Genomic DNA, 18563 nt, shown 5'->3' on the forward strand with positions numbered 1-18563 from the left:
CGCAGTTAGCTGGGGTCAAAATAAAGCGATTTGCTTTAATCCAAAAGTTGATAATTACTGACCTTCTTCTGGAGATTGTTTTAGACTGAGATTAACGTACATTTAGTAGTTCAAACGCATTTTTCGCAAAAACGGTTGACCATATAGCGACATGACTAAGGTATACCTTTTCTAAACAGAAATAACAGGCTAATACGCCTTTATTTTCAAAAGTGATTTACCGTTACCGAGAAAAAAATACAAAGCATTTAAACAAATTGCTTGAACCGTATGTGGCGCCCTCTACGATCAATGTAAAAGTCGTTGGCAGATATGAATTCCCCATCTCGGAAAACCCCGGATACCTAATTTCATAATTTTAAATGGTTTATAAAAACTACGATTAAAAATTGATTTTTAAATTTCTTTTTTTTTATCAACTTTTGGATTAAGGCAAATATAGCTAAATCGCTTTATTTTGACCCCAGCTAACTGCGGTAGAGCGTTGTAAAGACCTTTCAGTGACACCCTGTATACATTTATTAGATTTCGTTTGATTTTGTCCTATTCAACCCTTAGCAACGATTTAAACAATTTTTTATTCACTAGAGGTTTAAAAACTTTTTATCTACTACTAGCACGGTAATGATCCATTACATTAGCTTCCTTTGAGTTACGTAATGAGGAATTTTACAGTCACTAGTTTTCTACTACACGGATATTGGTTAATTCCTTAACAGTTTAGAGAACGGATAAGTCCGGATAATATTGTCACCGGTTGAACGAATATAGAAACCTAGACTTTCCGCAGCTGTGCGATATGAAATAGACCAATCACAGGCAATTTTCAGCGTGCGTAATAAAATACATCAATTACAGCGAATCTTGACCGTAAACAAAATAATTCTTCTGATTGTCATCCTCACTGACAGTTGGCATCAAAACATTGCATTTTGGCTTATGTTTTGAGGCAATGAAAAAGCTGTTCAAGTTTCAGTTAGTGTTCAATTCAAAAATAAATACACCTACTTTATTATGTAAGAAAGCAAATGATACAAACTTACAATTTACAATGATTCAAATCCATTCAACCACCGCCCTCTGTACAAGAAAGCCTAGAATGTCACTTTTAATGGCGGCGTTAGCGGTTTTCGTTTTGTACACAAACCTATGCAGATGCAGTAGAAAATATGTTTTTTTTTATTTTTTCGTGTAGTTGATTAGAAGTTGTGAGTGAAAAATCAAAGAACGCTTCATTCCTGATCCAGATATGTATAGATATGGCTTTTTATACCCAATAAAGTCCAGCCAAAGCAAGTTTGGTTAGAACCCTTTGTCCTGGAAAGTACAACAAACTAATGTGAAAACTACTCAATCAAAGAAAATTTGGAAATCCTTGAAGCTAGGTAAGCAAAACTGGTAAATGGGTTTTATATTATTACCAAGACCTTTCTTTTAAAATGTAAATGTGCCAAGGGAACTTCTAAAAGCTGTCCTGTTTCTTCAGAGTAAACCTTTGTTGCTCTCAAAATGTAACTCACATACCAATGTATGTAAGAGGCAACAAGTTTACTGAATGAGAAAGCATATTGTACTTACCACTGAGTATTGTGTTGGAGTAAAGTCATTCCAGTTCAAAGCTCTCAACCACTGTTGGGTTCCAGCAGGACCTTTTGGAAAGTAAAAGAATGACACTCTTGAGCCTTTCACCAAATTGCTTTTACAATTTGGCAAACAACAAGTGGACGGCATATTGTAGAGGCAATAGAATTTAAGTTAAAAAACCAACAACAAATTATAGAACAATGAAGGAACATCAATAACAATAGTGATAACACAATAAAATGAACACAAACTACACTTTCACTAGAATAATAAACATATAAACAACAATATATAATAGCAAACAAAAATTACTTTGGCAAGTAATCCCAAGTCTTGACTTTAAACCTTAAAAATTAATTTAATCATCGAAAAACTCAATTTCCACAATACAAACAAATACAAACTGTCAACCACTATTTCGGCCATATTGGACCTTCTTGGCTTTCTTGTACAGAGGGCGGTGATTCAACACCTCAACCTAAAAGAAGTTATCAGCTGTCATACGGTGACAATCCGGGACACCGGTCAAACTTTGGCTGCGTCAAAAGTGATAATCTAAACACGGAAACATTTCAAACATTGAGTGTTTATTTGTGTAAAATTTGGTAAGTAATTCCAATTAGTTGTAGAAAAAATAGCCTGTTTTTTCTCTCGGGCGAATTGTCCATATCGCCCTAGTCCGATTGAGCACTCCGCCTCCGATAGGGACATCTTATTCACCCTGTTGTACAGTGAGGTAAAGCACCCTAAGAATACAATAAAACAATTATTATCGTACTAGTGACTGTAAAATTCCCCATTACGTAACTCAAAGTTAGAGTAGAAAATTGATAATTTTTTGGTTAATCGTAGATAAAATATTGTACTCGTGGGGTATGGCAAATTAATGGAGTCGTGTGATCATCACAACTCGATCTAGGATCTCATCGTCGCAATGCTTCCCACTCGTGACTATACAAATCTTCATACCACACTAGCAATGTAAATATCTATTATATTACTCTAAATGACATTCGCTTATTTAGAGATGTAAACAAACAAACATCAGTGTAATTTTAGTTTTTTTAATAATATTAGACGTCGAAATTTAGTAAAATATTGTATAAAACACGTGATTTAAACCTGTTTATTCACTCGAAAAACTTAAGTCACTTGCTGTATAAATAACTACTTCATGATTAATTGATATTTTCTAGAAGACTATTCCTTCTAAAGTTTTCCTCAGTACGACAGACGGTTCCGGAGATATTTACAAAAAACTTTAATATTTTTTTGAACTTTGACAAAGCTATGTTTTTAGGAACCTTTTGTCATATTTTTGGACGTACTATCTCCCCTTACACTTTGTGACATTAATTCAAGAACATCCCGTATATTAAAAAAAATCCATAGATAGACTAGGCACAAAAGAATTGTTGGTAAACAGACTATACATAAGTTTTATAGGTATTATTGCAGGTACTAATCAAACTACCTTTCTCAGACTAAAACCACAATATTTACGACATTGTCAGATCAGATAAGAGGCAAAGTGAGGTGTCACACTTGCGGGTGGTACCAGTATTTAACGTTTTTATGGCTTGGAGCTCGCTTACTAATAGACAAAAGGTGTTTGAAATTAGCCATTTCAGATAAAGGACATGTTCCCTTGTCTGTGGCCACTAATTTTATTCGTTTTGGGATTTTGTCCTTAATTAATTGGGCTTGGAACTTTTTAGGTTCTGGGTGTTCTCGCGTTTGTGCACTTCATCCACTAGATTGGTTTAAGCAACAAGGAAAATAAGTCAAATATTTGACGTTTGGGACTTTATCGGTTGGACCGGTATTGCACCGAATCCTGTTTGCTGGCAACTACCTGTTAGCCTGAAAAACTGATAGGCAAAGTGTGAGGGTTGAACCATTATATTTTAGTGTGTCCTGTTCAAACAGTACCCATTTTTCAAAATTAAATAGAACCTTATTGATAATGTGGTTTATCTAGGCAGGTGTAAACTTGTCTGTTTCTGGACTATGCAAACTTAAACAATCGTCTACGAATCAATTGGGTGGCGACGACAGCCTGAACGACAATCGACGATTCTTCGGCAAAAAAAAAAGAAAAAAACGACTGAAACAAGCGAGTGACGTCGTAAATAAGGAACGGGCGAAGATGGCAACGCGTGGGCAAAACATAAAAGCATCGCGGCCCTAAATCATGGCACTCATGCCATAAAGCACCGGAGTGGTACCACACAGGTCGCTAGTGCGGAAATATGAGGCTGTTTAGCGACGTGTTGCTATACGTTACACATCGTATTATTCTGTTGTTTCTCATTGTTCAACGTTCGTTGATTTGATTTTCTGTCCGGTACTGCCATAAAGTTTTGCTAGGTATCGTATTTCTGCTTGGAACGGATATAGATTAATTCTTGAACGACTTGAGGAGGATTTTTTCACGTTAGAAACGTGTCACTGACTATTCAAATCCGATCATGTAAACCGCCATAAAAATTATGAAATGACCAGCCAATCCTAAAAAATTACAGGATTGAAGTGCTCTATCCGGTTGAAACACCGCCCTCTGTACAAGAAAGCCAAGAAGGTGCATGCCAAAAATTCCAATATGGCCGAAATAGTGGTTGACAGTTTGCATTTGTTTGTATTGTGGAAATTGAGTTTTTCGATGATTAAATTAATTTTTAAGGTTTAAAGTCAAGACTTGGGATTACTTGCCAAAGTAATTTTTGTTTGCTATTATATATTGTTGTTTATTTGTTTATTGTTCTAGTGAAAGTGTAGTTTGTGTTCATTTTATTGTGTTATCACTTGTTATGGTTCCTTCATTGTTCTATAATTTGTTGTTGGTTTTTTAACTTAAATTCTATTGCCTCTACAATATGCCGTCCACTTGTTGTTTGCCAAATTGTAAAAGCAATTTGGTGAAAGGCCCAAAAGTGTCAGTCTTTTACTTTCCAAAAGACCCTGCTCGAACCCAACAGTGGTTGAAAGCTTTTAACTGGACTGATTTTACTCCAACACAATACTCAGTGGTAAGTACAATATGCTTTCTCATTCAGTAAACTTATTGCCTCTTACATAGGTATGTGAGTTACATTTTGAGGCCGCCTGCATTTTGAGAGCAACAAAGGTTTACTCTGAAGAAACAGTACAGCTTTTAGAAGTTCCATTGGCACATTTACATTTTAAAAGAAAGGTCTTGGTAATAATATAAAACCCATTTACCAGTTTTGCTTACCTAGCTTCAAGGATTTCCAAATTTTCTTTGATTGAGCAGTTTTCACATTAGTTTGTTGTACTTTCCAGGACAAAGGGTTCTTCCCCTAACCTAACCAAACTTGCTTTGGCTGGACTTTATTGGGTATAAAAAGCCATATCTATACATATCTGGATCAGGAATGAAGCGTTCTTTGATTTTTCACTCACAACTTCTAATCAACTACACGAAAAAATAAAATAAAACATATTTTCTACTGCATCTGCATAGGTTTGTGTACAAAACGAAAACCGCTAACGCCGCCATTAAAAGTGACATTCTAGGCTTTCTTGTGCAGAGGGCGGTGGTTGAAACCATAGATGTCCGATGTAAACAGGAGTGACTTGACATTGACACATTAATTTGACGGACGATTGTCATTTTTTATTTGAAGTGTATTATTAACCTCAAATTCAAATTACCAAAGATTTTGAGTTTTGTTTTTGTTAATGCGAAACAGATTTGAGGTTTTGTTGATTTGCTCTCAAGGTAAAATACATATAAACTGCTCCTAAAAAATAATGGGAGAGCAAAATTTTTGGTCATTTTTGAGCGGCTGTTTCTCCATATTGATTCACTCAAATTTAATATTTCTTTTGAGAATTGAAAGGTATTTTCTTCCTCTTTCTGATGACCTAAATAATCTTTTTAAAAGTTTTTACGGATCCGAGTATACAGGGTGTGACTGAGGTGTAGTCAAAAATGAAAAAATTGGTCAAAATATTTCAAAATAACTTTAATCGAACCTAAACGCTTTCGCCAGTTTGCTGATTAAGGACCGTTTACAAATTTTATTGCAAAATTTCAAATATGGGGTTATTTTTTAATTTTCTTTTGTTTTAATTTAACTATTTCTTTAAATCTTTTGTGGAAAAAGAAAGGGATTAGCAAGGTTACACTTAAAACTACCCAATTTAAGTAAAAAGCTTAATCTGAGTTATACAGGCTGACCCAAATAAAACTTCAAAACATGTGTTATCATGTATGTGTTTCTTGGATTACACCTTAAGGCTTTTGACAGATGCCAGCATGGAAAAATGATAGAGATGTTAACAGATATTAAACTGGATGGAAAAGACATCAGAATTATCGCTAACCTCTACTGGGGCCAAAAAGCTACAGTCAGAGTTGAAAATAGGCAGACAGAATACATTAACATCAAAAGAGGTATACGACAGGGTTGCATACGGTCGCCGCTCCTGTTCAATCGTTATTCAGACAGCGTTTTCAAGGAGGCTCTAGAAAACACAAATCGAGGCATCAGAGTTAACGGTAAAATCATCAATAATATCCGCTATGCTGATGACACTGTCTTGTTATCGGACAGTATAGAGGGACTACAAGAGTTGTTAGACAGGGTCAACCAAACTAGTGAGGAGTAAGGGCTGAACTTAAATGTCAATAAGACCAAATATATGGTGATTAGTAAAAGTTCACTTATTATCTCGGCTGCACGTTGAACGAGGACTGGGATCACTCACAGGAGATAAAACATAGAATTGAAATAGCGAGAAGTACGTTTATGCAGATGTCGAGTCAGGTCGAGATCTGAATCCGGCTCTAAAGAAGAAAATAGTCATGTGTTATACAATATACTCCACTTTTCTGTACGATGTGGAGGCTTGGACGCTGTCAGACGCTATGGAAAAAAGGCTGCAAGCTTTTGAAATGTGGATTTTTAGAAGAATTCTTAGAATTTCTTGAATAGAAAGAATTACAAACGAAGAAGTACTCCGAAGAATGAGATGTGGGCCTGAAATCATGCTTACTGTGAAGCGTAGTAAATTAGAGTATTTTGGCCATATCATAGAAATAACAAATACAGAATTCTCCAAAACATAATCCAAGGCAAAGTTGATGGCCGACGAGGGCCTAGAAGAAGAAGAATTTCATGGCTGGCTAACCTGCGAAAATGGATTGGAGCAACATCTACTGAACTGTTCCGATGCGCAGCCAATAAGATCCGCATAGCCATGATGATAGCCAACATCCGTAATCGGATAGGGATTGAAAGTAATAGGCTATCTTCTATAGCCTATTACATTATCATTCTCTACATAATAACTGATGAGAATAATTTGATGCAAATATGAACCAAAATGACATTAATTGAGAGAGGATTTTTATGTTTTTAACACATCTGCAGATTGTCGTAAAAGTTATCTTTAGAAGAATTCTAAAGCCAAAAACAGTTTAATTACAGCAAAAACAACAAATATCATTAAAGTTCAAGAATTTTCTGTTGTTTTTCAAATCTGTAGATTGTTGTAAAAGTCACCTTAATGCCTAACACCTTAGAAGTGTTGTATAAATAATTCATTTTCTCTAGATCCCAAAACGATTTAATAAGCCACTATTCTAGTGGGTTGTGCAATGAAAACTGAGAATAGTTTGATGCAAAAATGTACCAAAATAACGTCTAATTTGTTACTGCAAACAAATACAAATTGAGAAACTATGCATTTTTTCCAAGAGGATTTTTACGTTTTTGATATCAGAAAATTGTATAAAAGTCACTATTAGAAGGTTTAAATATTTAATTTTCTCCAAGTTTAAAAAACTGACTAATTTAGGGAATTTTATTTCTTATTTAAGAATAACTTCTATTTTAAAAACAGTACGTTTTCCTAACCTAAAACAACTAATTTAGTAGTAAAAAGTTAAAAGCAAATTTACATATAAAGCCTGGATATACAGTATTCAAGATAATAATGAAATTTTAAAATCAAACTGTCAAAAATACAATTCTCTTGGCGGTTTTTATTGACAGTTTGATAAAAATTTCTTTTTATCAATTTGTAATGTGTGCAATTACTTTTTGGTGTAAAACCCTCTTTGGAAGAGTATAGTTTAATTATAGTACCTACATTAGTATAAATCAAAGATAAATACTGACCTAGCAAACAGCTATTTTCAGTTGGATGAAATAAACAATTATATGTTCATTATTTTAGAGAGCGCCAATAACAAATGATTCGAGACTGGTTAATTAGCTTCGTCCTTCTCAAAATCCTACGTAAAGATGTCCCGACACGAATACGTACCTGAGCGAATCGTTTTGATCGAAGGAATTAATTAAAGCGAAATTAATTCGAATAAATTAATAGGTGCAGACACAACAAAATTATTAATGTAGGTATGGCGATGTCTTTACGTCACTCCTACGCTATGGCGCGGCGGTGTGGCTTTCAACTTGAGATTCTGATATTTTTTTAGTGAAAAGTTGCCTTTATTATAATATTAATTGTTCGAGGATTTCGGGTTGGCAGAGCCAAAGCGATTAAGATAACGATTTTTGGTTAAGTGTGAGGTCAAATTTCTTCAAAAATTCATAAAATTATTATCAAGCAATAATTGTATTAATTCGCTAATCATTATTTTACAACCTGTCAAAACAAATGCTTTATTATTCAAGGAGCATGTAATGATAACCTAACCTACCCTAACCTATCCTGTGCAATCCTTTCGACATCATGCAAACATGAGACTACATGATGCCGAAAGGATTGCACAGGATAGGCAAGCATGGAATCAACTGCTGAATCAAATATAAATGGTGTCACTACATCCTTTGGAGGATAATGGAAAGAGAGGATGTAAGGATAGCTATTACACACGAAGTTAAAATATGACCATGCAATCCGTTTTGCTCTATCTCATTCTGATTAGGAGGTATGACACTCCAAAAGTTAAAAGTTGTATTTTTCAATTCAATTCATTTTAACCATCATTCATTATTCAAAATTTCATTCATTGAAATCGATCCAAGTATTCAAAAATATAATAATATACAGGATGTTCCATTTGTAATAAGCAAGGTGGTACCTACTTCCGAGATGACCGTAGGTATCATAATATTAGGTTTGTTCGCAGAGAGAATCTCCAACTAGAAATCAGAGAAATAGATACCTCTATAGGCCACAAATCAGAAAACGCAAACATTCAACCAATGAAACTTAATATTTTACTGTTTCTGAGTTAGAAACCAGTAAAGGATTGCCTCTGCAAACAGACCTATTGAAAACATTTTAGTTGGTTTGGGGACATTTGGGCATGCTGACTTTACTGTGTTATCAAATTTTCTTTCTAGAGTCTTTCTTATATCGATCGATATCTTTCGTCGTGTCACTGGGAACACCCTGTATACATAATGTTAATGCCGCAGCCAAAAATAAAAATTGACAGGTCCTAGCATTTTTGCGAAAAATGTGATTATAAACTTTTATTAAATTTATGCAGAACGAAAGCAAAATATTCTAGTTATCTAGTTCATTATTTTATCAGTTTAAGGGTCCGTATTTCCACCTCCTAATAAATTAATTTGAAAGATTATTAATAAGAATCGGAGGTTACTATTAGACAATTCCTTCGTTTCTGTGTAAGTTCTTCTTCCACTTGTAGAAGGCGTTCCGCTCGTAGTTCACTGATTTTTCCCCTGAGAGTTGGATTGCCAGCTGTCTCTCCATCTTTTTGATGGTCTGTCCAGGGGTCTTCTTCGTGTTGGTATGTTATCCCTGATGATGTTCATCCTGCTGACGTGTCCGTTCCAGTATCTTCGTCGAGCTCTTCACCATCTCACGATATCACTGATGTCAGTTTGTCTTCTTAGATACCGCAAATGTTCTCGTTTGACTTCTTCCTCCAAATTTCCTCGGCTGGAGATCTTGCAACCCAGCTAGTCGAAATCCATGACCTGCTCTATCGGTACGCCGTCAATTACTAGTTTACATCTTGTTGGGTCTTTCGTCATCGATAGTCATCGATTTTGTCTTTAATTTCGAGATTTTCATGTTCCATTTCCTGACTTTCTTGTTGGAGGTATATAGTAGTTTTTGCATATTGTCTTCGGTTTCGGCTATTAGAACAGCGTCATCTGCATAGCAGAGAACCCCTGGCCAATATTCTTTAGCAGGGAATGCAGCCTCAGATAGATGGGTCAACCAAGACTACTGCTTTTTACCCTCCCATCGCTGGTGACCGAAAGGAGAGGTCTGGAAGAGGAAGTCAATACAAGTCTAGGAATTTTCCCTTTTGGAAAGTTCCCAGAGTTTGTCTGTTTTAACATCCTAAGGTTTTTGGGGAGTTAGGGTTCCCAGATTTTAAGAATAAAATTCTCGCCACCCGGGGGGAAGGTCTGGGGAGAATTGTTGTCCTCTTCTTGGCTGGTTGGTTCTGAATTGTCGTCTATCTGAAACAGAAAGAAAAACTTGTGGGGTGCTTCTAGCTCCGGGTCATAGTTCACTGCCTCTCGCAGCAACTGATTTTCGCTGCTTTCCGCTTTTTGGAATATCTTCACTGCGCTCTGCTTGATCCTTTCCGTTGCGGTGATGAACTTGAAATCTCGCTGGATGTCCACGTTTCTGACGTACCATGGGGCGTCCACCGCTGTTCTGAGCGAAAGCAGAGCAACTTTTATTTCCGTATTGCCCATTCTGTATCCGAAAGCGGTCTTTTTGACTCTGTCTATTATGCTGTTTATTACGATGTTAAATATCAGCGGGCTTAGGCTGTCCCTTAACGTATACTAACTGTATTGTTTATTTATAAGAAGACAGAAATATTTATTAGAAGATAGTAATACCAGTACTAAGAATGACTTTTATTATTTGAATGTCAATGTTAAAAGCAACCTACACTATCAAAAGTATTCTATTGAATAGCAAAACTCGGAAATTTGTTTTCAACTTGTTTAAAACCACATCTGAATAATCAAAGGGTTTTATTCTTGGTTGTTTACACCTAAACACGTACTTTTCGGTGTAACACCTTTTCACTTTAAGCTCGCGCTACAATAACCCTTTGATGGGAAAAACCCCAGTTGCCAAAACATCACCGCCCACCTCAACTTATTGTTGACAGCTTAAGACATCCCCACGTGACACCGAAGCACCTGGACTGCTTAAGAACCCAATCCGGGTCTGTTTTAAAGAAGGCTTAAGCACAGTCGAGAGTATTTGCGGAAAACAAACTGAAGTGCGAAATCGTGATAAAAAGACTGCGAAAGTACTCTTCGATACGGCCTTTTAACACCTAGTTAAAAGACCACCCAGATGGTTATAGTACCACTATTAGGTAGTACTTTGGATTATAATGGGTTTTGATGAGCAATGAACCGTGTGGTGGTAATTTCTAGTTAACTGTCGTAAAGGTAGTTAAATCCAAAAGGGCAGATGTTGCGGTGGTTTGAAAAAAAAAAGAGCAAATAATAAGGCCTCCCGGTGGCACTTTCAGAGCATTAATAAAACGAAAAAATAACAAACTGGTGACTGATAATTGAGATGACACTGAGTCTCGTTACAAGAGGCTTAATGTAGGGGATGGTTTTAATGGGGATTTAAAAAAGGTGCAGCCCTTTAACCATTCACTTTAATCCGAAAATTATACTATTTCACAACGGTTAATTTAAAATCAAGTTTGCAGTTGCGGCTTTAAAAATCGTTGTTCGGTTTATCTAAAAAGAAAAAATTGAGATGGATTATTGAACGAAATAAACGTGTAAGCCAGTTCCCAAATGCGGCAGACCACCCTTCCGCTGTATCTAATTAACCCAAATCTTAATTATCTCCTTCGATTCTTTTGATAATTTTCACAGTAGATAACTCCGTGATAAAAACTGCTTAAGACATGACATAGTATTTTGATAATTGCTTATAATCCTCTTCCAGTTCACTGGTCAAAAAACGGCTCAGTTTCTTGTCAATTGTACATCAGTGTTTCACTTAATTTGTTCTAGATGGGATTCGGGTTTACTCTCTTATCTTGCACAATCTATTTTTGTGTTTTCGAGGTTAAAAATTGAATTTATTTTTAATTAATTACTTACCAAAACTATTTAATTTATTTTTAGCAGAATCTCTATATACTTTTAACAGGTTATTTGAGGGTACTCTGGAATGTTTATTATAAGTTTTTGACCTTGATGACAACGTTACAGTAACGTTAAGGTTAAATATAACAACGCGTGTGTAAAAGAGGAATTTATAATAATTATGTTGCAAAATAATGGCGTTTTCGATTGGCAAGCTTAATGCAAAACTAGTGTAAATGTATCATCAAATGGCATTGAAATAGTATAACAATACACTGGTTTTGCATGACATAGTATTCCAATCGAAAACGCCATAAATAAATAAAGTCTGTTCCTCAGAGAAAAAATATTGTTCCTAACTTCTTGTCCACACTTGTCTGATGCCTAAACTAGGAATTTTAGGATTGAACCTTACAATTTTACAATTTTGGTTTTAGAAACAAGAAAATAAAACAAAGCCAAGTGAAAGATATTTGTTAATTCATTTGATAGAAATGATTTAAAACATCGTTTTCTACAAAACTAGAGTGGTTTGAGTTAGCAAAGTGGTACAAGACCCAATACTTGATATGAATATATTCATAACTATGAATAGTTATGTATAAAATAAAACTTATAATGCAGAAAGTATTACATTAAATAATAATAGAGGACACATTACACCCTAACTTTTTTTGGGTCTAGAACGTTTTAAAGCCTAGTTTTTGGCTGAAATTCTATCTCATAAAGTTTATTTACATCTTATGAGGGTTTTAATTGCTTTCACATTTTATAACAATTTCCGCAGCTCTTGGTTGCTTTCTCTTCCATTTAAGAATCAACATAAACACCTTAAAATTAATCGGGGGTCATAAAAATTTTAACCCAGTCAGACGTTAAAATGCAGTATTTGTCTACAAAGTTCATGTTTGTCTCGAACTTTCTTTATTTTGATCATCAACCACAAAAGAACGCAAAATAATGTTAAAAATAAATACGAAAAACCTGCAGTGAGAATTTATATAAACGCTTTTAAGTAATTTTAGGACAGTTACCTACCATGTAGTTATCTGCACAGTTTTGTTTTGTTTTCTTCAACCTCAAAGGTACCTTGTCGTTAATAAAACTGTATTCAGCTGCCTCTGTGCTTCGAAAGAAATTCAGAATACAACTACCAAAGATTGTCTATACAGGGTGTCCCTAAAATGTGCGGAAAAAATGCTACCCACAAATTCTTGAGGCTTTTAACTATGACGATCTAACTCAATTCATCTTCCAAAAGTACAATTTAGTTTTAGTTCTTCGTAGAAATATTTTTTTAATAATTCTCATCCCATTAGCCTATTTACTCAAAAAAACTCTAAAAAATTATTGTGCGAGGATTACATTACATTAAGAAGATAGTTCTGAAACATCATGAATAGACTATAGGAATTATTAGGAATCATTCGGTGGGCCAACAGGAGTGATTGTCAATTTGAAAATTCGGAAACCACTGAGGTATATAATCGATATCATTAATCAATTTAAACACCACTTGAAATAAGTATATTATCTGACAGTCATAGATAATTTATTACTGAAGACCAGTAATATCACCTTCGGATAAATTTATTCTTAGGATAATTTCTATAGAAATGTTGGCCAATAGATATTTTTTTCTATACAAACTATATTTGCAATAAAGTTATTCTAAACTGATAGTACTGGGCCTTATTGTACATATTACTTATTTACTCATTGTAACTGATCACTCATTAAATAATTAAGTACAGTTAAGCTGCTTTTGGGTTTGGCTGCTTTGGTTGGGCCTGGTTCAACATCCTTCCTATGACAACTAAATAAAATAAAATTTACACTTGTACTAAATACGTTAAAATCCGTTCAAAGTTGTTTTCGGCACATTTGAAATTAATGCAACCTTCTACACCTGAAACATCATTTAAATACGACAAAGTAAGTATAATCTTCCAATTAGCCAAAGTATTTACAACTTCCATCCAGGGATTCCCAGATCAACTAAGCGGATTTGATTCGACAACCAAATTCTCACGTTTCTTAAACTTGGACACTGGTTTAATCCCTGCCGAAAACAAGCTTCTGCCAGCAGTGAAACAGTTGCGAATGATTTAAACTCTTTTTGAGAAAAAGCTTCAACGTGACTGCCCTACAGTTTACCTTCTTAACCGACCCTCTAATCCTGGTAGTCATTTTAAGTTACCACTAATTAAGGAAAATACTGTCGGTATATCCATTAATATTCGAATCCTCTTATGAGTAATCAGATTCAAAGTAATAAATATGTAAATTCCCAGTTGATGAGCTAATTCTAAGACAAAACGATGAAACGAGGTAATTTAATTAAACAATAGAGACCAAGGTCGTATACAGGAGCTGTTAGATTGTAATGTGTTTACATAAACCCGGTTTATAAATAAAAAAAATACTAGATGCGTATATTAAGTCTATTAATCAGTGTTATTAATAACACGAAGAACTTGTTTTTTTCTGTTGTTTTCAGCGGATATACCATCATTGACGCAACAAATCACACCAGCTTTCACGGTGATATATCCTCTTAACAACCGTCTTGTTCTTCTGACATCAATATCTAAAAATAAAGCTGAGAAAAACACGAAGTATAAAAGATATGAGCAGGTAACATTAAGGAAACAATAACACGATCCTTGCGAACATTATGTTGTGAAGATGATGGTGACTAGTGGTGTTTTGGTGATACTTTTCTGCGGTTTTGTAGCCGCTAAACCTTCACCCCAGTTCTTACCTGTAGCAGTACAGCTAGGTAAGTACAGCCTTTGTCAGTGTCACGTGATAAGCTGACTTAACCGACCTTATTGGCTAGATCAACCGTCTTACCAGGTGCGCCACACTTTAAAAACTTCAGTGAAAGTGACCGATAAAGATAGTGAGTCATTGTCCAATCGCAGCGTACCTTACAAATTAAAGGCGACAGTGAAAGTGAGGGATGATAAGGAAAATGATATTGCTAGTGAGGGACACAGTGATTTTGTAGTTTCTTCAAATGGTAAGGTCAGTGACGTTGTATGTAGGGTAATAGGTCAAGTTATGTCGTGTTTCAGACTTGCTGATTCCTGACACGTCATCTACTGCGAAATCCATTACAGAAAGTACTAAAAGCTTGGTTGAGTCTACTTCAGTTAGTAATAAAGGTAAGTGGTTAAGTTATCTCTAAAACTGGTTTTTATTATGTGTATGATTTTTTTTAGGCCTGAAAAAGCCAATTCGTAGTGAACCCAAAGGTAAGTGCCTTGTAACTAAGGTTTAAGGAATTATGTATATTTTAGTAGTATGAATATACACTGTGGATATTGATGACAGTGATAAGGAAGGAATAAAACTGGTTGAGTTACGTAACTAATGGTTTAAAAAATTAATAAATATCAGAAAAGGTTTCTGTTTTTGAGATATTTTCAAAAAATTGCTTTCTCGACATTATGTATGAATTTTATGTTAGACCTAGACCAAAACAGATTAAAATTTCTTACAGTAACTTTTAATACCTTGTTTATAATTTGTTGAATGTTTGGTCGGTTTCATCAGCCATTTAGGTATTTACGTTACATATCCAAATGCTGAATTTATACACTATAATTAAAAAAAATTATTTAACCAATCAATGTTGCATATCGGTGGAAAGTTCATCTCATCGGGTTCTTCTTCTTCTTCTTATCAGCCTTTTCTCATCCACTCCTGAATGTAATGTTATATATTTTGTCCCATATAGCAGCCCTCATTCAGTGTTTCCCGACAATCTTCTGAATGTCGTCACGCCATCGCCATCTTTTTTGAGGTCTGCCAACACTTCTTTTACAGTCTCTTGGCAGTCAAGCTGTTAATTTGTAGTCCTATCTTTGCAGAGCAAGACAGAGCAATCGGCTATCGTCCTCATCCAATCGGCTATCTATCAACATGTAAAAGTTACTAACATATCAGTCAAATAAGGCAGATTCTCAGGTTTAAACAAAATAGTTTATGAAAATTGAACAAAAAACTTTGGTTAAGTTTAAAGCCCTCTAGCGGCCTAGCTATTCAACCAATAACCAATGTTGTCTATCGGTGGAAAGCTCATTTAATTGGCTATCAATCGACATATAAAAGTCCATACCATATCAGTCAAATAAGTCAGTTTTTCAGTGCAAACATGCATGAAAATTGAACAGAAATTTTTGATAAAGTTTGACAAGTTTAGCGACCAAATTATTTAGCCAATCAATCAATGTGAGATATCGGTGGAAAGCCCCCCCATTTCATTGGCTATCCATCGACATATAAAAGGCCAAATAAATACATGGCGTTTTAAAAACTAAAGTATTTGTTGAAATTTTTGAGAAATTTAGAAAAAAACTGTTTTTTCTGGATTTTGTTTTTAATTATTTTTTAGGTTAAGGACAGCAGAGGTTACACAAGTATCTGTGTTCTTTTATCTTTTGATATTACTTACATCTTTTTTCTCAGACTCTTTTTTAATCTTAAATCCGCTGTTATTTCTATCTCGTTTATGTCGTTTAAACCGAACTATTTCAATCAAATCCTGATCATAAATTCAATCCGTTTATGTCGCTCCTTTTGCTGCAAAGTATATGATCCGATTGACTCATGATTGACTAATATCAGTGAATCCGTCTAAGATAAACGTAGTAAATCTATAAATACTAAGCATTTTATAAAAATGGTTTAGTAGGTGCCGTACTAAAAAAAAAATTAGGTTAATGTGCGGTTAAAACAATTTTCAAAAATTGGTTTCTTTTTGGAAACATTTTCTAAAAATGTGTTTAAAAAATGTTTTTGATGTTTTTTTTATTTTTTACCAAATGAGAAAGTGGCAAAAATATGCTTTTCTTTCTTACACAACAGAACACAACAAATATGATATATGGTGTTTTTTTTTAGATTCGAAGAAATTCATATTCAGCAGAAACTCTTTATGTAAGTAAATGAAAATATTTGTTTTACGTGTAGGTATCCTCAATATTAATGATTTCAGGGCATTTGAGAACCATCAACGACAAGCCTGCGGAAGAAGTGCTTGTAACTGATAAAGGTAATGTTATATTAATATAAATTTATATCAGTAAAAATAAAAATAAAAATTTTCTTTTAGCTTCAATAGCCAGAGACCTAAAAGATTCGACTGAAAGTGCTCTGATAAAAGTTAAGAAACTGGACGAGAAAGATTAAAAAATAACAAATTTAGTAATAATGAAACTATTTTAATATACTTATTATTTATGTAATGCATATTAGTTTTTTTTAATAAAAAATAGTAGTAGTAGTAGTATTTTTTGCGATAATTATTACAAATAAGGTCAGTTTTTAAATATATATACAGGGTGGCCAACTCTCTATCGTGGGCTTGCGTTAAAAAATAATATCACAAATACATTTCAAACATTTACGGGGTCTTATTTAAGGCCCTTACTTATTTAATAAAGACAATTCCAGAAAAATATAATTTAAAAAATATTGATTTCCCTGTAAAAACTCCATTCGCAGATATTCTAGGATAGAATCCAGATTTTGCATAATTGGTTAGGTTAGGTTAGGTTATAACAGGCGGACGGTTGAAGATAGAGCAAAACGTTTTACATGTTCCTATTTTACTTTTTTTGAAGTCAATCCTATGATAGATTTTAAAAAATTTCAAAAAACAAAAAAGTACTAAATTTTTCAATTTTTTGAAAATTTTTAAAATATCATCATAAGATAGATCTCAAATAAGTAAGATAGGAACGTGTAAACCGTTGTGCTATATCTTTAACCTTTCGCGTGCTATAGTCTTCCAAATAGTCCTAATTCCAATGTGTACCAGTCAATATCTCGAAAACGACAACATTTCGAGAGATACTGAATAGAACAAAAACTCACTCTCTCACACTCTCTAGAATGAGCAACAGAATCAAGAAATACCATCAGTTACTAGGAATCACGAAAATATTTTAAATGTATCCCTAATAGACATATTACTAAATTTTTGTTTCAAACATGTATCATTTTCGATTTCCTACAGATACAGTACTTCGCATTCTTAGTTGGCCACTCTGTACGTATGTAGCAAATTACTGTTTTAAGTGAATGTTAATGTCTTCGACACTACAATTTTACCTACTTTATAATGGGCAACGTGATATATCAATTTTATTGTTAATTTTGTGGTACCTGCCCTAAAAAAAACATATTTTCTGAAATCAGTGAAACCCATTTTAAAAGCCATTGCCTACGCAGTCCAATCAGTCCTAATCGAGCCATTTTCCATGTAATAAATTCAATAAAATGGCCTCCAAAGTAGCCCATTGCTGTTTTAAAATCTCCTTTTATTCAAGTTTTATGACAATAATTGCATTTTTTAATAGCCCATCTCATTTTGTCTTATTGTAATTATCATACATGATTCACCCTCCATTAGCAGTCGAGAAGAATTGAATAATAACCAAAAAGGCCAGTTAATATTATTCTACAGGGTGTTGCCAAAGAAATTAGTTAATTGTGGATTATTTGAGCAATAGCTGTTTGATATACAGAGTGTCAAATTGACTGTGTGAATTTGAACACATAATCTGATAGTAGAGGAAATGCAGGAATTTGTAGTCAATCTGCTTTTCTAACTGAATTTTTGTATTAAAAAACTTTTATTTTTTGTGTGAAATTCATCAGTAGTACAACTCATACATAACTTAAAAAAAACACCATTTAAAAGTCCATTAGCCGAAGTCTCCACAAAAGAACAGAAACGACAATGGGACCATCGACGACAACATTAGAGAGTGCTGTTTCGGTTAAGAGATCCACGGGGGGGCTGTCGTGGCCCCCGGGGGGCCTCTTTTGTTATTGGGTCGCGTTTTCGGTCCCTTTCAAACACTTGCCCAGTTTAAATTCGGTCGTGCAGGTCCGTTTTTCCTA

The 18563-nt window shown here is 34.3% G+C and overlaps 1 protein-coding gene and 1 long non-coding RNA gene across 2 annotated transcripts; both read left to right on the forward strand.

Moving 5' to 3' along the window:
* The first annotated feature begins 2018 nt into the window (after positions 1-2018).
* LOC145732601 (uncharacterized) lies at positions 2019-3551 on the forward strand. The gene is made up of 2 exons (XR_014179036.1): positions 2019-2189; positions 3303-3551. It is a non-coding gene; the product is annotated as an uncharacterized LOC145732601 (long non-coding RNA).
* A 10704-nt stretch (positions 3552-14255) lies between these two features.
* LOC145730282 (uncharacterized) lies at positions 14256-16900 on the forward strand. The gene is made up of 7 exons (XM_081981415.1): positions 14256-14427; positions 14488-14670; positions 14726-14815; positions 14873-14905; positions 16557-16592; positions 16651-16707; positions 16768-16900. Exons 1-7 carry the CDS (start codon positions 14334-14336, stop codon positions 16842-16844), a joined length of 570 nt encoding a protein of 189 aa, XP_081837541.1. The 5' UTR covers positions 14256-14333; the 3' UTR covers positions 16845-16900.
* Positions 16901-18563: the final 1663 nt, after the last annotated feature.

The sequence above is a fragment of the Ips typographus genome, linkage group LG1, assembly GCF_016097725.1.
Source record: "Ips typographus isolate SLU linkage group LG1, UJ_Ityp_2.0, whole genome shotgun sequence".
NCBI lineage: Eukaryota > Metazoa > Arthropoda > Insecta > Coleoptera > Curculionidae > Ips > Ips typographus.